General features: G+C 46.2%; 1 protein-coding gene across 2 annotated transcripts in view; it reads right to left on the reverse strand.

Moving 5' to 3' along the window:
* The window catches only part of LOC124001769 (latent-transforming growth factor beta-binding protein 2-like), a 160,721-nt gene that overhangs the window by 7,373 nt on the left and 130,429 nt on the right, over positions 1-22,919 (reverse strand). Inside the window, exons 14-31 of one of the 2 annotated variants that reach the window (XM_046308817.1) lie at positions 22,699-22,735; positions 22,070-22,168; positions 21,011-21,136; positions 20,373-20,501; positions 20,079-20,198; positions 19,651-19,770; positions 15,806-15,928; positions 15,498-15,620; positions 15,262-15,387; positions 15,019-15,144; positions 14,769-14,894; positions 14,546-14,671; positions 13,899-14,024; positions 12,414-12,539; positions 11,949-12,068; positions 9,416-9,490; positions 5,736-5,858; positions 4,958-5,086 (exon numbers count right to left, since the gene is read on the reverse strand). In XM_046308817.1, the coding sequence (XP_046164773.1) occupies positions 4,958-5,086; positions 5,736-5,858; positions 9,416-9,490; positions 11,949-12,068; positions 12,414-12,539; positions 13,899-14,024; positions 14,546-14,671; positions 14,769-14,894; positions 15,019-15,144; positions 15,262-15,387; positions 15,498-15,620; positions 15,806-15,928; positions 19,651-19,770; positions 20,079-20,198; positions 20,373-20,501; positions 21,011-21,136; positions 22,070-22,168; positions 22,699-22,735 (2,080 nt within the window). The remainder of the gene's footprint in view (positions 1-4,957; positions 5,087-5,735; positions 5,859-9,415; positions 9,491-11,948; positions 12,069-12,413; positions 12,540-13,898; positions 14,025-14,545; positions 14,672-14,768; positions 14,895-15,018; positions 15,145-15,261; positions 15,388-15,497; positions 15,621-15,805; positions 15,929-19,650; positions 19,771-20,078; positions 20,199-20,372; positions 20,502-21,010; positions 21,137-22,069; positions 22,169-22,698; positions 22,736-22,919) is intronic. The other variant, XM_046308818.1, reaches the window with a different exon arrangement.

Raw genomic sequence — 22,919 nt, forward strand, 5'->3', positions numbered from 1 at the left:
ATTGGGAGCAAATGAAAATACAGTGGCTACATAAGTCAGCAGGTTTGTAGAGGAAAAAAATAAATGACATTCACATATTGTCTATCAGATTTTTATTCTGTCTCCTAGCTCTCATAAATGCTGCATCATTCGAGGAATGAGGAGAGTCAGCCAGAGCGAATGCATTAAGCAATCTATTCAGCAGGGATGGAGAGGGCTTGGCTTGGGCCCTGCTCTACTATTACATTACAGAGGAGTGCATTCTGGGAGGCCTGACCCACTGTCCAGGGGGCAGGGAGAGGCAAAGCCATCCAGAAGATGGTGCTAATAGTGATGTCAGCCAAATGACTCTGACATGATGAAGACAAAAGTTGACATTGGGACATAAATAAGAGCCACCAAAATCCAAACTTTGTGCTTACAAATCTATTGGATGTGGCAATTATCAAAAACATGTAGCCGTTTCCCCATTAAAATGTTTACTTTTGGACTTTGGGGCCCTGCCACAGACTTGTAGTAAGATGAGGTGTATACTGTAACACTGAAGAACATTTTGGCATATGTGAAAAACTTAAGTGGGGTTTTGGATGGTCAGCGTAAGTAATGCAGCCAGCTGGGAGGTCTCTCAGGAAGGTCATCTAAGCACTCAGCTGCTACATGAAATAATCAGTGTCTGCCTCAAGGTTTTCATCCATTTGAAACATGGAAACAATGTTCCCATTTTTACATGTAGTGTGGTGCATGATGCTATCAAATCATCATCTCGGGGACCAAGGGAAATGTCTGGGCCAAAATTCTTTAAAAGTCTTTCCATGGCCATGTCTTTGACTTGGATCCTTCGAAACGCTTGGACTAACAGACCTACTAAACTCTTTAATTAAGACTGACTGTCCAGCCAGAGAGTGAGCATGTTAATAAAATACCTGAGGCCAGATGGCCTATGGGAAATGCATCCTCTAACAATACAGGCTATCTAGGGCCATCTTCTCCATTACAGCCCCCCCCTTCCTAATGGTCTGACCCGGGAGCCCCTTCCTGAGTGTGGATCAACCCGGCTTGGTAATGGTGCAGGCTAGATCAGGTGAGCAGGTTAAGTGGGGGTCTCTGTGCCGTGTTGTAATGTGGAGCACATGGTGGGCCTGTGAGTCTAGCTGACTGCTGGCTCACCCTTCACACGTCTCCCCTACTCCTGGTTCCCTGGTTAAACCCTGGCCTGATCGGACCCATATGCAGGCCAGGGTTATTTGATGCGTAGGATTGGTCGGGGATGAGGAGGGATATTTATTTTCCCTGTTTCATCCGTTGTTTCATTCCCGACCCCGCCAGACCTGGGTCACCTCCTGGGTTAAACCTTGTTTTATAAACTGTGTATGCACGCCCATTGCCCAACATCTAGACCACAGTGACCACAGCGGGCTAAATGTCTTTTGAAACGCGTCACATTTCCATACATTAGTCAGTGTGGGAGGTAGGAGACAGTGTGACCACAAACCATTTCCAGCCCTCTATGCCTTATTAAAGACAAGCCGTAGCCACACAAAATTGATAGCCACAACGCCGAACTACAGCTGGAAAGACAGGACCTAAATGAGATGCAGGTTTCTTTTCCAACACATTGAATATCACACACTGCTATTCTCATACAGTACTCACCAGTGTTGGCATAAGTTGGATATTACTCGTTACATTTAACAAAACTAACACGTTACTTTACAATATTATTCTGTGTGGAAAGTAAACATGTTATATTACCAGTTATGTTACTTTGGGTTACTTTCATTAAAACATCTCACTGTTTGACTGTCGGAGGGAGCAAGGTAAGCCCTACCAAAAATAGATTACTTTGTCGTGTTTGATCACTAGTTTCCCCTTTCATCTGTTGCACGGCTTTCCTGTGGAAGTCTACAAGTGATACCCTATATATATTGGCTGCTTAATTAGCCATATATACTTTAAGCCAAGCATCTGTACAGATTTCCTATCTTTTCATTCAAAATCTTTCTCTTGATCCGCCAGTTCTGGTTATAGATCGCAAGTACACGGACCCGTAGAGATGTATAGAGGGCACACTTGCAACTAGAAGGAAAGCCCTCTATGGACTTTGCTATCACCGAAGCGATCAATGGCAACGATCAGAGGTGCGCCCTCTATACATTTCTATGGACAGCAGCTGTCATGACTAGGGCTGCCTATGTATGCCAGTTCGGCTCTACAGCGGTTGTAAAGCGTATTAATGTGCTTCATTTTAGGAAAGTTAATAAATATAGTAGGCCTAGCCTATAGAAAGCTGATGGGATCCTCCTCTTTTTAATAGAGGCCATCAAAACTCACGCCATTGCACAGCCTATAAACATTTTGTGCAACATGAGCTGAAGAGCTCCCATTAAGTGTTCAGATTTTTCATTTGCATTTATATCAGAGTGATTAGATGGACAGTAGAGCGCTGAGGACCAGGCAGTTAGCAAATTTGATAGGCTACTAATGACCATCAGCAGCATCAGAGCTTGGAGAAGCCTAGTTACCATGACTAAATGCTCACATGGAATTTGACTGCGGTCATGACTCTTGACCGCTGGTGTGGCGGTAATACGGTCACCATAACAGCTGTAGTCATGACCTTTCTCTGCTTACTCGAGAAGTAAATGAGGAAACAAGTCAAGATCGGATCATGGAAACACTCGCCCGGCAGAGATATAATTCAGAAAGTAATGCAAACATTGTTTGACAAAGTAACTGTAATAGTATTACCCAATTTGAAAAAGTACTGCGTAACTTTACTACATATGAAAGTAATCTGATTACATAACACGTTACCTTCGTCACTCTATACAGTAGGCTGTCATAGCAGGGCTGAGTGAACAACTCCAATGGATGGAGGTAGAGCGCAGTGGCAGCTGAAGCTCTGCTGAGGAGAACGTCTGTTTTCCCATTTTGTATTATGGTCACAAATTGAGTGTGGTGAGCAGAGCCAAAGACAACCGCCGCCCCATCGGAGGCCCGGGAGTAAAAATAAATCAACGCCCCTCTGAGAAATGGCAAATTACAGCGTATGGCCTTCTTAAATATTGGATGATTTTTACAAGCAGACAAAAATGTCTAAGAGTAATTGAGCTCTCTCCCCGGACGTTTTATTGGGGTGACGGCAGCATCTCCCATAACCTCCCATAATGCCTTGGAACAAGTGGCCTTTGTGCAAGATGCTGAGCTGTGGAGGGGCGAGAGGGCTTGCTCCTCAGATTCCACAGCCCAGGCTGAGGGAGTTGAGGCCAGGGATTGGAGGGGAGGAGAAGCTCTGTGGTCAATGTCTGTGATGCTTTGTGGGGATGTACTGTATGTATGTCCCAGGGAGATGCTGGGTAGCCTGGAAGAGAGGAGGGAGGCTGGCATCAGAACAGAGGTGAAGAGAGAGTGGGTCAGAGATGGCCACGGCTGGCTGCATCACTGGACTGGACCAGAGAGGATGGAGCTGTTACAATGCTCTGGGGTGTTATAATTTGGACTGTTAAGTTTTAACAGGCTCAACCTAAACAGTGTGGTGGATCATGATCCATAATGTGTGATCGTAACAGTCAAGCTGCTGTGGAAAAACCTTATTGGTGGTTAGATAAGTAAGAGGAGACAGTTACACAACAACATGGCTACCCGGTGGGGCCCTAATGCAATTACCATCTGCACGTATTTACATCACAGAACTTATCCAGACTATATTGAATCGAGCCTCTGCGAGCAGAGGATGGGCCATGTTGACGCTAAATGGTAAAACAGAGGTGAGGAGGCTGTGAGCAGCTGTTTTGGATCTGGCCACCTCTCACAACAGGCCCCTCCATGATGGGATCCAGCCACACAACATCATCGTCCTCCGAGGGGAGAGGGCCACACCAAGCCAGGCTCTGTCATCGGCCCCGGTGTGCTGCCGCTCCGCTCTCCAGTGTGAGTCAAATAAAGAGTCATGGCGATGAGAATATAACATGGTGCTCAATGCATCTCAACACCCTCTCTCTCAGTCCGCCCCATCCGGGGCTCACTAGATCATTCCAGTAGATTATGCCATCACACTCTGCCCTTCAGTCCTGGCCTTGCCTGTTTGGAAGCCATTTTGATAAGAGCAAATTCTTGGCCTGTATGTTTTTGTTCAATGTCAGCTATGCTTCTTCTAAAACCGACTTGATTCATGTTTGTCGGTAACTGAGAAGTTTACCAGCAGACGGGAACAACAGCGCCAGCCACCGCCGATACAAACTGCTTCGAAAACGGGCGTGGTCCAGCACTAATCAAACACTCTTCTGAATATAGTAAAATTATGTCAATCTCTCATAGACACACACATTCACAGACTGATGGTCTGTCTTTGCCAGTTAACACACAGGCGGGCTTGTTTTCTGTTGTCATGGAGGCAGGGATGTTTTGTTGTTGTTGGACAGATGTTAGACCCAGATGTGTCGGTCGTCTCCACCCCTCCCAGGCCATACCAGGTGACCACCCGACTGGGTGTCTGTCGCAATGGCATGAGGAGGGCAAAGGATGGCTGGGAGGGGTGGGGTGCACCGTATGTCCCATCAGATGACAGCCCTGCCCCACTTAGAGAGGAGAACAGTGGCGATCAGGTTATACCCATCGCCCTTGCCAAAAAACCTCCATTAGCCCCATTGTCTGGAGGATGAGACCTGGCCCTATTATCAAGTGGCACGATTTCAGGGCCCATTTCCTCTCACTCTGCTCCCCTGACCAGGAAGGCTGAGTGCACCTGATAGCGTTTGATTCACATGAGCCTTTTTGTGTGCGAGTGCCAGGCTGGTATCGGTATCTCTGTAGGATGGGGGTGGGCTAGGGGGGCCATTGAGACAACGCAGAGTGTTTCTTTCAGACAACTGCCCAAGGTGAATGAGCAGTAAGGCTGATATTCAAGTGCCTTCAGTTGTCCACTAAGTAAGTACATTGCCTGTTGACTAAGCACAGGGCCTGTGGTCCACTTACTTACCACAGTCTGGGTTGTCCTGTCCATACAGGCCAGGCTGGCAGCCCATGAAGCAGCGATACGAGCCAATGGTGTTCTCACAGAGCCAGATGCCACACACCGAGCTACCATACTCCTTACACTCGTTCTGATCTGTGGAGAGAAAGATGTATTAATGTCATACACACATCACTCCTATTCTTCACCCTTCACAGCAGCATGGATATCATACATGCACACACACATGCACACACACTCACTCAATCACCAATCCAATTCCCCCTCCACTCCTCACAGTACAATGTTTCCCCAGCATGAGTAGGCCCGGCCAGGAGGCCTGTGGTGCTGCTGTCCTCAGTGCTCAGCAGCAGACACTGGGCATAGCCAAGAACAATATTTGCACAGGAACCGAAGAACTTGTGAAGAAGCAAAGGGACACGTTCCAGAGGGAGAAACACCTCCATCCCACAATGGGGTGATTCATACTCCCCAAGGGAAGATGGGGAGCAGAGCTCCAGCCACAGGGAGCTCCCTGTGGCGCAGGACTACAGCCCGAGGAAAGCCTCTGGGCCATAGTTGGACTCTCACTGAGGGAATGTCACCATTGACACTGCATTGACTACAGCTACATAATCAATCGTTACAAAAACGTTTCACACACAGGGCGGACTCTGGTCTAAAGGGACCGGAATGTTCTATTAACTCTTCTGAAATTTTGTGAAAACACTGTGTTTCAGCTGGGGCAGAAGCAGTGGATTGTGGGTAGAGTGAGGGAGTTATGAAGTTGGTAGAGTGTTCTTACCCTCACAGTCAGCTGTGTCTGCAGAGTACTTGAAGCCAGCCTCACACAAGCAGAGGTAGGAGCCATCTGTGTTGAGACACTGGCCATGGGAGCACACGCCGTCCTTACTGCACTCATTAACATCTGGAGGGAAAGAGGAGGAGCAGGAGAGGGGGAGAGAAAGAGTCAGAGAGAGACAGACACAGCAAGACAGAGACAGAGAGACACAGAGAGAAAGACACAGAGACAGAGACAGAGAGACACAGAGAGAGAGAAATGGAGATAAGAAGAGAGGAAAGTGTGAAAGAAAGTGTTCTTTGTTCATGAAAGTCATGGCGTATTTTCTTCTTTGGTGTACTATGAATCAGTCAGCCACCGAGAATCTCATTCTCTCTTAACATGAAGAAAATAATACATGTCTGCAATCAAGGGCTTGTCTGAGCATAAGATACATTGTCCATTTGGAACACTTTATGGTACTGGCAAAATATGAAAACAGTATGTAACCTAGCTATTGGTCTGGGAACATTCCCTCCGACTAGTAAAAAGCATATAATGATGGCTATATGCTTGATTAAATGTAGATTGGTGTAATTGCCACATTACAACACAACTTACAAGATATTTGGACTGAATAGCCTAATAAGTGGGGTCAAGGCAGAAAAGCAACAAAAATAAAACATTTTGCCAAGGGCTGATAATGAGTCAAATTTTACAATGTAGACAGTAAACACATGTAGAGGTAAAGAGAACAAAACATTCTGAAAACAGTATGGGTCAGCACCTCAATTTATGTTCCGGTTTAATAGCCATGTGATTCGATACAAACATTTACAGCAATGATTTATCTAAAACAGAGCTGTATGGCAGGTTATACTAGATTGACTAGTGATTAGTAGTTCATCTTTCTGATTTATTGAGGTTATAGTCCACTGTCCATGGTTATGTCCCAGACAGTACCCGCACCCATAGCCCTGTAAGCAGCAAGCCATCCAGCCAGTTCACCTGTGAGCCAACCAGAAGGCCAACCACTCGGGCTCACCTGACCCCTCCTTCCCATGCACCCCCTCTCCTCTCCCTGCAGGGCCCATGGCAGAGAGGCCTGGCTTTCACTGTGTCAGCACTGCACACACAATGGCACACGACCTGAATATATATGCCCAGCCTCTGATTTATAGGATAATATTTGCTGTGGCAGAGGGCCAGGGGAGTGCAGGTTGGACCTGCCTTTCTCACTATTGTGGATGATGTCTGGTGCTACAGTACATGGCCACAGCCCAGCAGACTGAAGGGAAAGCCCAGCCATCATCACAGGGCACTGGGGAGGGGCTGCCTAGCCTGCCGGGTACGTATGGCCTGGAAGAGGTCCAGTCCCCTCGCACCACGGGCCCCTCACCCACTATAGCCCTCTCCAGGATCTTCCACCCCCAGAAAGTGGCCCTGCTCCATGCTTGCCTGCTTCACAGCGATAACATGCTCAGTGTACTGCCCAATGATTTGCCATTCAGGTTACGCTAATGCTCGATACCTCGCAGCAGTAAAACAGGCCAGAATCAATAATATGCAGCTTTAGCCAGAGTTACATTCCTTTCATATTGATTCTTCCAGAGTGCTCCATTCCTCTGTATTTTGACAGCTAATGCCCCAGAAAGTTCCAGTGAAAGGCTAGCTAGTGCTCTGGCCAACAGTCAGGAGCAGCATTTCTCTCTCTGGTGTGACCAGGGCAATGGGTGCGGCTGGAATGACATAAAACCTGGTCAATTGGAGGTGAAAGAGGAGGAGCAGTGAGACTGTTGATGTCTGGCAATAGCCTATTACAAAAATGGCTGGGTTTGATCCCTGCTGCCTAACTGGAGCTGGAGCTGTGGGGAGAGCAAGGGGGAAAGGGGTCAGCCCAGAGAGAGACAGGGTCAGGGAGTACAAGCTGCCCTCTGCATGCACGGTCTGTCCTTACCCAGACAGGAGGAACTTGTGGCTCGTGCTAATTGTGGTAATTCATTCAAACCAGTTGGTAGTTAGTTATAATCCTAGCATTGTAGGTTGTTCTCGCTCATCTTGGCAGCCGTTTCCCTCTGTGGTGCATCCATAGGGACAGATGCAGAGGTAGGAACCATCTGTGTTCAGACAGTCCCCTTCTCCACTGATCACCCTAGACTGACAGCTGAACAGGAGATATAACTGTCCCATTTCCTCCAAATCCACATGACTGATACACACTAAGGACATCCCCAGAGAGAGGATAGGTGTGTCACAAATGATACTGACTCTTGCTGAACGCAACATGTAAAGTGTTGGTCCCATGTTTCATGAGCTGAAATAAAATATCCCCTACATTTTCCATATGCACAAAAAGCTTATTCATCTCAAATTCTGTGCACAAGTGTGTTTACATCCCTGTTAGTGAGCATTTCTCCTTTGCCAAGATAATCCATCCACCTGACAGGTGTGGAATATCAAGAAGCTGATTAAACAGCATGATCATTACACAGGTGGACCTTGTACTGGGGACAATAAAATACCACTCTAAAATATGCAGTTTTGACACCAAACACGATGCCACAGATGTCTCAAGTTTTGAAGGAGTGCACAATTGGCATGCTAACTGCAGGAATGTTCACCAGAGATGTTGCCAGAGAATTTAATGTTCATTTCTCTACCATAAGCAGCCACCAATGTAATTTTAGAGAATTTGGCAGTACATCCAACAGGACTCACAACCGCAGACCACGTGTACGGTGTCATGTGGGCGAATGGTTTACTGATGTCAACGTTGTAAACAGAGTGCCCCATGATGGAGGTGGGGTTATGATATGGGCAGGCATAAGCTACGGACAACGAACATAATTCCATTTTATCAATGGAAATGACGAGATCCTGAGGTCCAATGTAGTCCCATTCATCCGCCGCCATCACCTCATGTTTCGGCATGATATTGCACGGTCCCATGTCGCAAGGATCTGTACACAATTCCTTGAAACTGAAAATGTCCCAGTTCTTCCACGGCCTACATACTCACCAGACATGTCACCCATTGAGCATGTTTAGGATGCTTTGGATCGACGCGTACGACAGCGTGTTCCAGTTCCCGCCAACATCCAGCAACTTCGCACAGCCATTGAAGAGGAGTGGGACAACATTCCACAGGCCACAATCAACAGCACGGTCAACTATGCGAAGGAGATGCGTCTGTCATGCTGCATGAGGCAAAAGGTGGTCACACCAGATACTAACTGGTTTTCAGATCCATGCCCCTACCTGTGACCAGCAGAAGCATATCTGTATTCCCAGTCATGTGAAATCCATAGATTAGGGCCTAATACATTTCAATTGACTGATTTCCTTCTGTGAACTGGAACTCAGTCAAATCTTTGAAATTGTTGCATTTATATTTTTGTTCAGTATACTTTATATTATCAGCATATTTATAATATTACTTATCAGCCTGTCATATTTTGCATCCCCTATTTTATGAGTGCCTTTCACTCATGTGTGCTGTGTTATTTACGATTGCCATTCTCACGTGTGAAATTGAATAGCATGAACTATTTACTTGCTTCACAGGTTGTGCGGTGATTCTACAGATTGACATGGACTATATTGACCGTGAGACAGCTGTTGTCAATGCCTATCACGTCCTCCCTCCCCGAACTAATTGCTAAACACGCCCCCAGAACTAGAGGCAAAAGTAAATGGACGCTTACCTCCAACGCGCCATTCGACTTGGAACCTCTCCACTCTGACTTCTCGCTGCACCTCTGTCTCTCTCCACTGACCGCCTGGGAGAAAATTACTACATTACAACGCTCTCTAGAACACTAAAGAAAAGTGCTTTTGCCTAGTGTGTGTGATTCCAAGCTGTAGGTCAGTACATGCTCTAATTGTATGTTAGAGACATGGGGGACACGCCTGGCGCAGCAGGGAGAGTCTGCCATCCAGCTTTCGAATACAGAGAGTGGACCTGTACAACGCTCACAAAAGCACCATCTGTGTTCCCCACCAGAGTTGTTGGGGAACACAGTTTCAACGCCAACGCCACATCCCTCAACGAAGCCACGTACGGTGGGCAACCCTGCACGAATGTAAACCAATGCTCTGTGTGAGTGAAGTAACTCTGCAGCTGTTAGTTTTTCCTCTGGGCTCAATGTTAAATTCAGGCTATACCGCAGTCCTAACTCCTAGCCTCCTTAAACATTTAACTGGGCGTGTAGTTTAAAACAGAATCAATCAACTAATGCCATTTAAGATCAGCAATAAAGAGCCTTTTCATTGTACTTACAGTGCCTTCAGAAAGTATTCACACCCCTTGGCTATTCCACATTTTGTTGTGCTACAGCCTGACTTCACCCATCTACACACAATACCCCATAATGACAAAGTGAGAACATGTTTAGACATTTTTGCAAATGTATTAATTGAAATATAGAAATGTCACATTTACATAAGTATTCATACATCTGAGTCAATACTTTGTAGAAGCACCTTTAGGGATGATTACAGCTCTGAGTCACCTTGGGTATGTCTATCAGCGTTGCACTTCTGGATTTGGGGATTTTCTCCCATTCTTCCTTGTAGAGTTTCTCAAGTTCTGTTAAGTTAGATGGGGATCGGCGGTGAAGAGCAATCTTCAAGTCTTTCCACCGATTTTCAAAAGGGATTCAAGTCTGGGCTTTGGTTGGGCCACTCAAGGACTTTCACATTCTTGTTCAGAAGCCATTCCAGCATTGCTTTGGTTGTATGTTTGGAGTCATTGTCCTGTTGGAACTTCAATCTTCACCCCCAGTCTAAAGTCGTTTGCACTCTGAAGCAGGTTTTCGTCAAAGATGTGTCTGTATTTGGCTCCATTCATTGTTCCCTCTACCCTTACCAGTCTCCCAGTCCCTGACGCTGTCTGGTCACTCTCTCATAAAGCCCAGATTGGTAAAGTGCTGTAGAGACTTGTCCTTCTGGCAGGTTCTCCCATCTCAAGGAACTCTGTAGTTCTGTCAGAGTGGTCATTGGGTTACATTTACATTACATTTAAGTCATTTAGCAGACGCTCTTATCCAGAGCGACTTACAAATTGGTGCATTCACCTTATGACATCCAGTGGAACAGCCACTTTACAATAGTGCATCTAAATATTTTAAGGGGGGGGAGGGAGAGGAGGGTGAGAAGGATTACTTTATCCTATCCTAGGTATTCCTTAAAGAGGTGGGGTTTCAGGTGTCTCCGGAAGGTGGTGATTGACTCCGCTGTCCTGGCGTCGTGAGGGAGTTTGTTCCACCATTGGGGAGCCAGAGCAGCGAACAGTTTTGACTGGGCTGAGCGGGAACTGTACTTCCTCAGTGGTAGGGAGGCGAGCAGGCCAGAGGTGGATGAACGCAGTGCCCTTATTTGGGTGTAGGGCCTGATCAGAGCCTGGAGGTACTGAGGTGCCGTTCCCCTCACAGCTCCGTAGGCAAGCACCATGGCTTCAACTGGAAGCCAGTGGAGAGAGCGGAGGAGCGGGGTGACGTGAGAGAACTTGGGAAGGTTGAACACTAGACGGGCTGCGGCGTTCTGGATGAGTTGTAGGGGTTTAATGGCAATTTAATTTAATTTAATGGGTTCTTGGTCACCTGCCTGACCAGGGTCCTTCTTGTTCAGTTTGGACGGCCAGCTCTAGGCAGAGTCTTGGTAGTTCCATATTTTTTTTATTTGCCAATGATGGAGACCACGGTGCGCTTGGAAACTTTAAACACTCTAGAAATTGATGTATACCCTTCCCCAGATATATGCTTCATCACGATTCTACCTCGGAGATCTACGGACAGTTCCTTATACATGGTATAGTTTCTGCTCTGACATTCAGTATCAACTGTGGGACCTTATATAGACAGGTATGTTTCTTTCTAAATGATGTCCAAACAATTGAATTGGCCACAGGTGGACTCCAATCAAGTTGAAGTGAAATCCCAAGGATGATCAAAGGAAATTGGATGCACCTGAGCTTAATTTGGAGTGTCATAACAAAGGGCTGTGAATACTTATGTAAGTCAGATTTTTTTACTTCATTATCAATACATTTGCCAACATTTCTAAAAACATGTTTTCACTTTGTCATTATGGGATATTGTGTGCAGATGGGTGAAAGAATGTATGTAATCCACTGTGAATTCAGGCTGTAACACAAAACAATGGAATACGGCACTGTACTTGTCTCTGTGGTTGTGTTGGGATCCTAGAATTCCACTTTTGATGTGTTTGTGTGTGTACCTCTACAGGACGTCCCATCCACCAGCTCCAGACCCGGGGGACAGGAGCAGCTGTAGGAGCCGGGGCTGTTGGTGCACTTTCCTCCCAGACACAGACCGCTGTCCTCACACTCATTGATGTCTGCCGGGGAGGGGACACGGAGGGGAAACACACATACCATACAGTCTAATGTAGCGTGACACATTCACACCACAGATGGCAGATCATTGGCTATTAATCCAAGTGGGTTCTCAGTTTATCCTCCCAAATAATGTGGCCAAAACTTTGAGGAAAGTGTCACAACCTCCCACAAGAATATACATCATTTTCAGAATTGACTTCAGGGAATTATGAAGACTCATATCAGTGTTGGTCTACCATGCAGAGCTGTGACTGACTGGAAATAAATCCTCAGCATAATAGGAGAACTTCCAGCATGAGTGAAGGGACATTAGAGTTTAGTCCCTAGTAAAAAAAAGTGTGTACCTTCACAGGAGAGCTTATTGGGCGCCAGCGTGTAGCCAAGGTCACAGGTCATACAGGAGTAAGAGCCCTCTGTGTTGTTGCAAACACCCATGGGACAGACCCCCATGGACAGGCACTCGTTTATGTCTGAAGGAGAGAGAGAGAAAGAGCGAAGGAGAGAGATTGAGAGAGAGAGCATCATAAATGAGTGAGGTCAGATCTAGCCTATCAGTTCTAGGAGACAGCCTCTCAGAGTCTCTGGCCTGATAACATGACTAATGGCTGAATGCAAGGAGACAGCCTCTCAGAGTCTCTGGCCTGATAACATGACTAATGGCTGAATGCAAGGAGACAGCCTCTCAGAGTCTCTGGCCTGATAACATGACTAATGGCTGAATGCAAGGAGACAGCCTCTCAGAGTCTCTGGCCTGATAACATGACTAATGGCTGAATGCAAGGAGACAGCCTCTCAGAGTCTCTGGCCTGATAACATGACTAATGGCTGAATGCAAGGAGACAGCCTCTCAGAGTCTCTGGCCTGATAACATGACTAATGGCTGAATGCAAGGAGACAGCCTCTCAGAGTCTCTGGCCTGATAACATGACTAATGGCTGAATGCAAGGAGACAGCCTCTCAGAGTCTCTGGCCTGATAACATGACTAATGGCTGAATGCAAGGAGACAGCCTCTCAGATTCTCTGGCCTGATAACATGACTAATGGCTGAATGCAAGGAGACAGCCTCTCAGAGTCTCTCAGAGTCTCTGGCCTGATAACATGACTAATGGCTGAATGCAAGGAGACAGCCTCTCAGAGTCTCTGGCCTGATAACATGACTAATGGCTGAATGCAAGGAGACAGCCTCTCAGAGTCTCTGGCCTGATAACATGACCAATGGCTGAATGCAAGGAGTCAGTCTGCACATACAGTAAGCAAAGCCTCCTTTATTAGCTTGCGCTGACAGTGCTTTATTAAAAAGGATGGAGAGACAGGCTAAGTATGCAGGACAGGCATCGATTCCAAAACAGCAAGCTATTACAGGTTAGGTATAATTACTGTATCAATAAACACTCCCTGGCTCTCTGTTATGTGATCATTGGAAATTCCTTGCTCTGGTACAGATTATATTTAATATTGGGAAAATAGTGCATTCCATTGTTAAGTGATTGAAATGGCTCCGTTTGCCTGTGGGTCAAAAGAGGAGTTCCACAGTGTGTGCTGACTACATACGAGCAGGGCAGAGGTCGGTTTAATTTCAAATTAGGCCGTTAATCCTTTCCTGGCATGGAGACATCCATTAAAACCCAATCAAAATCTGAATTGAACTTATTTTCAGGATTTTCCCAGAGCAAAACATTTCAAAAAGGATATCTTCGTCCTAGTCTCGATCCACCCTTCCATTAAATAACATTGAATAATAACGGACTGAATCTGTAGTCTTCCTCTTGGGGAGAAGAAGGGGAGGGTGGGGGTAAGTGTTTTCCAGAGGTTAGTTCGGCAGTCTTACCCATGCAGTGGGAGCCGTCCTCAGACAGGGTAAAGCCAGTCCCACAGCTCCTGCAGGAGAAGGATCCGGGACTGTTCCTACACAGCTGGCCTGGGCACACGTTAGCCACCAAGCACTCATCCACATCTGAACAACAGGACAGAGAGAAGCCCTGTTAACTAAATCCCTGAGCTGTCGCAGAGGTCAGCAGGCCTGGTGGAAGACATGACAGTGTGCCGCATGTAATCATTTTGATCAGTTTATAAATGAAATGGCATAAAGTTCCACTGTCAACACATCTGTCTCTCCAGCTGATCTATCAGAGGGACAGGCTGACTCACACTGTGTTATATTTGAGGCCTATGGCTCATTCTTTTGAACACATGGTGCCAGAGGGAGAGGGATCCAGAACCCAGTTATGATGTGATGTCTGGGAGGACTATTTTGGGATCTTTAGCTCAGGAGAGGGGCTTTCTGTCCAAGTCGTCACACCTGATGCCATTTACAGACAACCTGAGCCTGCTGTTAAAACAGGCAATGTGTGAGAGAGAGGCCTGGCTGGACTCACACAGGGCCCAGTGGGGTGTTCCTGGCACCCTCTCTTACGTCTGACACACGCAGGGCCGAGGGCAGAACCCAACATCCTTACACAGCATACCGTAACACACCTTCACACTCCAGCCCATCCTCAGTCACTCTGTAGCCTGGCCTGCAGGTGGTGCAGATGAAAGAACTCTCTGTGTTGGTGCATGTTCCCTTGGGGCACGTAGTGGGCAGCGCACACTCATCAATATCTGTTCCAATAAATATCAAACAAACTCAGACTGGTCGGTAACATACAACTCCTTCAGGACAGACCGTTAGATGTGGTTTCAGGGAGGATGGACAAACCTTCACAAAGCTCTCCATCAAGGGAGACGCTGTAGCCTGAGGGACAGGTGATGCAGGAGTAGGAGCCCTCAGAGTTCAGACAGATTCCGTTAGCACACACAGACCCAGACTGGCACTCATCAATATCTGGATGAGACACGCAGACAAGCACAGACAAGATCTACTATTGATACTGTTGATACACGCAAAGGGCAAGTCTAAGAAGGGGTGGGTGAATGTGCCAGCTGGGGAAGGCTTTCACTGAACTCACCCTCACACCTCTGCCTGTCCTGGGAGACCCGGTATCCGTCCTTACAGCTGGTGCAGGTGAAGGAGCCCTCTGTGTTGGCACATACCCCTCCTAGACACACGTCTGCTTGGGAGCACTCATCCACATCTGGAACAAGGACACGGATTACCATGAAGAATGTACAGTAGGTTGCTACACACTATCTGACATGGTAGTTATACCATTGACTGAAACACTAAAGGTTGTACAGGTTACATACAGTACCTTCACATCTCCGTCCATCAGCTGATCGCTGGAATCCCGGGCTGCAGTTCTTGCATGAGTAGGAGCCTTCGGTATTAGTGCAAATTCCCCCGGGGCACACGTTAGGAGTAGCACACTCATCGACATCTAATAAAACAATGATGAGGCATTGAAAAAGCCACAGAGAGCTCAGGGCTCAAAGAGAGCAGCGTTATGCCGTGAAGAGTCATATTCCACACATCTAATCCTTTACAGACCTTCACAGGCCCTGCTGTCAGGAGTGGTTTGGTAACCAGGGTTACAGCTGCACCTGTGGGAGCCATCCAGATTGACACACCTGCCATGGAGGCAGGCACCGGGGAGCAGGCACTCATCCATATCTGGAGAAAAGACAGTATGGAGGAGGACCTCGTTAAACCACCACTGCTCCTCACGGTTACCAACATTTATTGAAAGCCCCTGGACCTCTAAGGCTTCTTCAGTAGCACTATTGCCCATTCAGAGAACTGTCACTTTAAGACCAAACCTGGGAAATGTATGTGTGACTGTTCTCACAAACAAGTACCTTGACAACTGTTGTTGTCCAAAGAGGCCTGGTATCCTTGGTAACAGTTACAGCTGTAAGAGCCCTCGGAGTTGACACACCTACCATGGAAGCACACCGATTGGTCCAAACACTCGTTTACGTCTGAGGGCGAGACAGGTCACTAACATTAAGGTCACCATGACAGGTATCAAAAACACCCACAACCCATAACATGATCAGTAGGAATACACTGTTACCGTGAATGTTTGTCGTTATCCATTGCCCTGCCTTAATATTTTCCACTTCATGCTCTAAGTCAATACACAGGATAACGGCAGAAACACTTTATTTGTGTAGAAACATTCATGCAAAAACATTGTTTTAAAGTAGACTCCAAAAGGCATAAATCAAAAACTGTATTTCATGGATCTAAGCATGTGCCAGATGGCTCTATCTCGTGTGTGGATCGAGCATGGAGATGTGTGTGTGTGTGTGAGTGGGCAGGGTTGAACTCTCTCCACACAGCTGTGCAGGCAGCTTTAATGTGAGGTGAAAGAGACAGTAGAAACAGACGGCTACAGCGCTGAAAACATCCAGTGGAACACAGGCAGGGCTTTGTGTGTGCCTTGCCTTGCCTGCGGTGGCACTAGCCACACGTCTGTCAGTACGGCCCAAAACTTTGTTTCTGCAATCTCCTGGCATCTCTCAGTCCTCTACGATATGTCTGACATGGGGCTGGAGCTGTTCTCTCTATCGCACAACCAACTAGGCTTATCCATTTACGCAGCCAATTGGATTCCAACTACTGTCCTACGCTCTTAGAAAAAAAGGATTCCATAAGGTTTCTTTGGTTCTGTCCCCATAAGAGAACCATTTTTGGTTCCAGGTTCAACTTTTGGGGTTCTATGTAGAACTCTCTGTGGAAAGGCTTCTACATAGAACTCAAAAGGGTTCTACTTAGCACCAAAAAGGGTTCTCTATGGGGACAGGCGAAGAACCCTTTTAGGTTTTCTAAGAGTGTAAAGAGTGTACAGGCAATTGACTAAGGCAGATGCTGGAAACAAACATGAGGAACACACTTGCTGCTTGTATACATGGTCCCTGGTTGAGTTGAGTTCCTTCACCATGTGGATATTAGCCTGTTGCTGGTCCTTTTAGTGGGGGTTTATTTAACTCCTGTGTTCCACCTCATTTCCAGAGGAAGCGCCTCTCAGCAGCTAGTTATACTCCACATCATAACATTGAACGCTATGAGAGGATTGATTGTATGTGTTTAAAGACCTCTTAGCAGACAACAGTTGAGCTAATGTAGTACTTTCCTTGAAGGAAAAGGAATCAGATTGAAGTAATCAAAGAACCCATGAGGTAAGCTCCAGCCTTGTTTAGTCATAGGAATCATTGGGAAGACATTCTAGAAATGTCAAAAACTGACTGAACATTACGTTCACCTTTCACATGTGAGTTCAGACTAGAAGCAGTGATAGGAAAAGTACTCAATTTTCATACTTGATTAAAAGATACCTTAATGGAAAATGACTCAAGTAAAAGTGAAAGTCACCCAGTTAAATCCTACTTGAGTAAAAGCCTACAAGTATTTGGTATTACATTTACTTAAGTATCAAAAGTAAATGTACAAATAATTGAAAATTCCTTATATTAAGCAAACCAGATAGCACAATTTTAGTAAAGTAAAGTACAGATACCCCAAAAAACTACTTAAGTAGTACTTTAAAGTATTTTTACTTAAGTACTTTACACCACTGACTGGGAGAACTTGAATTTGACAAATGAATCACCTCAGAAGCTCAAATATTCAACCCTTTTCTTGATGAGTGGGGATGGTAGTGGCGAGAGGGAGAAGATGACGCAATACCAGCCAGGAGTGTCTCTTATGTAACATGAGCACCTCAAGGTTAGGGGGGTTGCTACGCTGTGTTGTTGGCTCCTTCAGCATGCTACAGACCTTGTATAGTGTGTCATGGACTGTGTATTGGAGCTGTATAAACCCTCAGAGGATTTATAGTGTAACAGAGGCAGGGCTATAGGTGAATAACCACAGCCCTGTTTGTCTGACAGGGCAATTTAACAGTGGGGTAATATTTACCCCTCCATATATCTCAGTCCTCACTCAGTCCTCACTCAGTCCTCACTCAGTCCTCACTCAGTCCTCACTCAGTCCTCACTCAGTCCTCACTCCGGACTCCACTGCAGTGGCCAGAGCCATTCAAAAAATAATAGGCTGTTTGTTTAAGGCTGAGGCCAAGGGAAAATATTTTGACTCTCCCAAAATGAAGTATTATAAACAATCTTTTACAGCAGCAGATGATATGAAAAGATCAGCAATAACAAGGTGATGTGTTTAAACAATATGGGTCTGGCCCCGGGGGCTAGGGATAGGTGGGGAGAGCAGGAGGGGCAGATATTACACAAATAATGAAGCCACTGGAAGGGAAAGAGTGAGAGAGTGGAGGACCTAGCCTAGGTGTCACTAACTCACTGCCATCACTCAAGGCCCACCAGGCCTCTACTGCTACTCTGCACTATGGTTGGGGTGATGTGCTAGTCCCCTGAAAATACAACATCCCATATTAAGCCTTAGAAACCATAGAAACATAAAGGCATAGAAACCATAAATGACTTGGTGACAGTACATGTATTTCATTGGCAGAATTAAAAAGACATTTTGGACTGACCAACGTAGATCGTTTCAAAAACATGCAACTTGAAAGAGGCATATCACTTTTGGACATCAGAGCAACCGCAACCTTGAGAGAATCTTATTTGAGTCAGAAATGGATGTTCATATGATAGGTAAGATATATAAAACCTTGCAGAGAGCCTATCCAACTGACAATCTCCCAGAAGAAAATATAAACTATTGGAACCAAGACTTAAAAAGAACTGATGTTGGCACAAGATGGAGGGAAAGTTGGAGCATAACTAATGAAATTACAGTTCATTTATGCTTAATCCAGTTTAAACTAATGTATAGCATTTTTTATACAAGAGACAAAATTCACAAATTCTTCAGGCAGAGTCATGTCTCAAGTGTAAAACGAATGAAGACTCAATAATCCATGCTTTCTTGGAATGCTATAAAGTCTTGGAAGTTGTGGGCCGAGCTAGAAAGTTGTCTGTCAGAAGTACTGTATTACAATGTAAACTTACTTTGAATCCATCTGTCTGCATATTTCAAGACATGGCATATGGGGGTGTAGTGAGACCCAATGGGCAGGAGGATTTTCTTCTTATCACTCATCTTGAAAAAAACGTATACTAAAATCTTGGAAGTCAATCAATCCGCCATCATTGACACAATGGAAAAATCAAATGATTTATTATTGAAATACCATTGGCAACCGAGAAAAAACAAATTGCTACAATTTAAGGGCGAGTGGCAAACGATAATGAGGGATGGGGGAGTGAGCATGTGGGTCTGGCCAGATAAGATGTAGTCATTGTTTGTGTGTGTCTGTAAGTTGTTGTTATATGTATAAGTTTGTATTTGAAGTGTAAAAAAATAAACAATTAAAACGTGAGAGAGTAGAGGACCTGGTCTAGGAGTCACTCACTCAAGCCCTGAGATAGTTCTTCTAGAATCCTCAATGATTCCAGACTTTTGAGCTAAAACACTAGTGAAAAATCTAATTCAGCTGTGTCCAATTTGATGGCAAACTGTAGAGTATCAGGCCTGTCAAAACGTCCTTAAGACAATCCCCTGTTGCACTGAGGACGTCTTATTGGTCATTTCTGGTGTTAACAACAGCAAGCTTTGCTCACGTAAAGTGTGCCAGGCAGGCTGGGGGAATATTATCCAATCATAAAGAAGTTTAAGAGGGAAACCCAGTTCATTTCCAGGCGTGGCCTTTGGAGGCCACTCTTACCCAGACATCTCCCTCTGGCAGCCTTGAACCCGGTGCCACAAGCCTGGCACTGGAAGGAGCCTGGGGCATTGACACACCTTCCACTGGGGCATGAGTGGGGGTCCCGGCACTCATCCACATCTGGCCAGGGAACAGGGGAGGTGAGGAAATACCATTAAAACAAGCCTTCGATTAGCTGGATCCAGTCTGCATTTACACACACACAGACCAATACCCATGCACACAGCCCCCCTCTGGTACGACCTCCAATTTAAAGTCTCTACATTGTTTTTCCCCTGGCACAGAACTAAGGAAAATACAACAATGGCTGTTCTGTGGCTGGATTGGACATGAACCCAGGGCAGTCAATAAACACCGCTGGCCAAGCTGCAGTGTGATGTTCTGTTAGTTCAGAGTGTTAAGCCTATCTGTCTCTGTGCTGGACTCACCTTCACACTGTCCCCTCCAGGACTTGGCGTAGCCACTCTTGCATTCACAGGAGTAAGATCCCTCTGTGTTGAAACAGTCCCCATCCTGGCACTTGTTGGCCATGTCACACTCATTTATATCTGCACAAAATCACCCGAACAAGTCAGAGTAACAAAGAAGACTTGTTCAAAGAATCTGGCTTAGAGGAACATTGCTTGTCTGAATTTGACCTTACCAGTTCTATTCTGGTATGAGAGCAGGAAAACTACAGCTAAAACTACAGCACCCAGCATGCTTAGGCCTCCTCCTCTTACCATGGCAGAACTTCCTGTTCTGGGTGATGACCTTGCTGTAGCCGCTGTAACAGTGGCAAGTGTAGGAGCCAAAGGTGTTCACACAACGGCCCTTCCCTCCACAAGGGTCTTCCTCACACTCATTTACATCTGGAGAAAAAGAAAGAGAGAGAGGGAGAGAGTGAGAGAGAGAGAAAGGGAGAGAGGGATAGAGAGAAAGGGAGAGGGAGAGGGAGAGAGAGAGAGCGAGAGAGCGAGAGAGCGAGTGGAGTGGGAGGAGAGGCCAGAGTGTTACATTTCAGTTACATTTCACCACTGAAGACCTTGCACTTTCCAACCCTTCACTCTGGAGCCCCTCCACAGTGCAGGCATTCCTTCGTGATGGCCCAGAGCAGGGCTTGGACGGCGACTGCAGAGTGAGGTAACGGATTAAAGATCCGTGGCAGCTCTCTGGATCACTCCGACCGTGTTGTCAGGCATCGCATAACGGGTCAACATAAACACAGGGATCGCTTTCACTTGGCTCTTGATTTCTCAAGGCCTCTGTGCTTGTATAGTATGTGGTGTGAACAGCGAAGCTCGTGTTGAGACAATGATATGGAGAGCTGACAGAACCCTCGGAGAAGCCCCCTTTACCCGCCCACCTCTTCCCGTCTTACCGATGCAGTTGGTCTGGAGCGCGCTCAGCTTGTAGCCGGGGTCACAGTAGCAGGTGTAGCCTGTCTGCACTGGCACGCACAGCCCATGGCCACATATGGTTGGAGTGATGGCGCACTTGTCAATATCTGTGAGGAGATACTGACACTGAGTAACCTGTGTGAACATTCAATACAATACCTCAGTACATAGACATGCCGTGTTTGTCCGATCCTATTGGGTAACCCTTTGTACACAACTCTTCCTAATTCACTCGTCCACCACATGTTATTCTCCATGGAAACGTTCAGGTTGTTTTATGGTGGAGCCTTGGATGGGAGGACAGGTTGGTGTAGTGTTGTAAGAGGGGGCAGGGGGCGCTCATTAAGGGTCCGAACGAGAAGAAGGGCAACGCACTGTTAAGCCTGTCATTGGACTTGTCGGTTGTTTGTTTCAGTCCAAAGTGGTTCTTGTAAGCACAAGCTGAGGGTGGGCTACTGGGTTTGGCTCAGAGCTCTGACCCTCTCCATAGGATGACAGCGAGTCACTAACACACAGTCTTCTCTCTCTTCTTTTCATGCAGGCCCAGCGCCTGGCAGCTGTCCAGTCCATTTATCGCTGCCAAAAGGCACACTCTCTCTGGTTTCTCGCCCGCTCTCTGGTTTCTCGCCCGCTCTCTGGTTTCTCGCCCTCTGTGCTACTCGGAAGCCTGAAGCCAAGTTGGCTTGGAGGAGTGAGTCCACTAAGAGACCCTTGCTAAACTACAGGTCAGCCCTCAGAAATGTCTATCAAACAGGCCTGTTGGACACAACTCACAAATTCATTGAGATCCCATCTGTATCTAGAAAGAATAAAGTTGACTTGCAAGTCATCATTTAAATAGTTATTGGGGAGAATTATGAGTAGACTGTTCACCCCATCAAATCAAAATAAAACTGCATCTCTTAATGTACTGTTACTAACGTAACATCAGTGGATGTCGAAGGCACAGTGATGTCAAATCAACATCTATTCCACGTTGTTTCAACGTAATTTCATTGAAGTGGCGTGGCCATGCAGTGTACTGTGACCATGACTCTCACCTGTGACCTGAGTGGCCACGATGATGGAGGCTGTACGCTGGCCCTCAGACTCAGGCCCCAGGTTGACGGGAGAGTCAGGAGTGACTTTCTCTACCACATCTACTGGAGAGAGTTGGGGGGAGGGAGAGAGACGGAGAGAGGGGGAGGGAGAGGGAAAGAGAGAGAGAGAGAGAGACACTGATATACTATCTGCTTCTCCAACCGGCAATGTCATGATAATCACTCACAAGGTCATCCTACAGTAGCATTGCAGGGATGTAAAGATGAAAGATGCCCTTTTCTGCTGGCTAAAAACAGCACAATAAAAGACATCAGTGGGACTCATAGATCAACTCAACCTAAATACTTTATCAATTTCATTGGCAGGGGAGTACCGGGGCAGGCTGCCTCTGCTGTGTGCTGGGTGTGAGCGATTTATAGAAAATGGATCAGGACCCCACGTGCCTTACTGCATGGTAAAACCTCTGTTTTCTCTGGCGTGCTCATTTGCTTTATCAATGCACCATGACCTACAGGACCACTGTGTAAAAACACCACAGTAAATGACAGGCTGAAACTGGCATTATGAGTTATGAATATGACACCACTGTGACAAGGTTCTTTGATGAATTGGAAATGAGATAAATTACCTGAGTACTTCAATGGTGAGTCTGTCGCAACAGGAGACTGTGGAATAAGCAAGAATAGGTTATAATTGGGTTTTAAGACACGTTATAACCATCAAACTCAAATATGTTCTTCATATGTTGTATGGAAAGACCTAATACCATATGTGTCTTACAGCTGAGAGATGGTGGAAGCTTTTTCTACAATAAACATTTCAAAAGCATGTGCTTTTTTCCGGGAAGAG

Source organism: Oncorhynchus gorbuscha, linkage group LG17 (genome assembly GCF_021184085.1).
Source record: "Oncorhynchus gorbuscha isolate QuinsamMale2020 ecotype Even-year linkage group LG17, OgorEven_v1.0, whole genome shotgun sequence".
In the NCBI taxonomy this organism is placed as follows: Eukaryota; Metazoa; Chordata; class Actinopteri; order Salmoniformes; family Salmonidae; genus Oncorhynchus; species Oncorhynchus gorbuscha.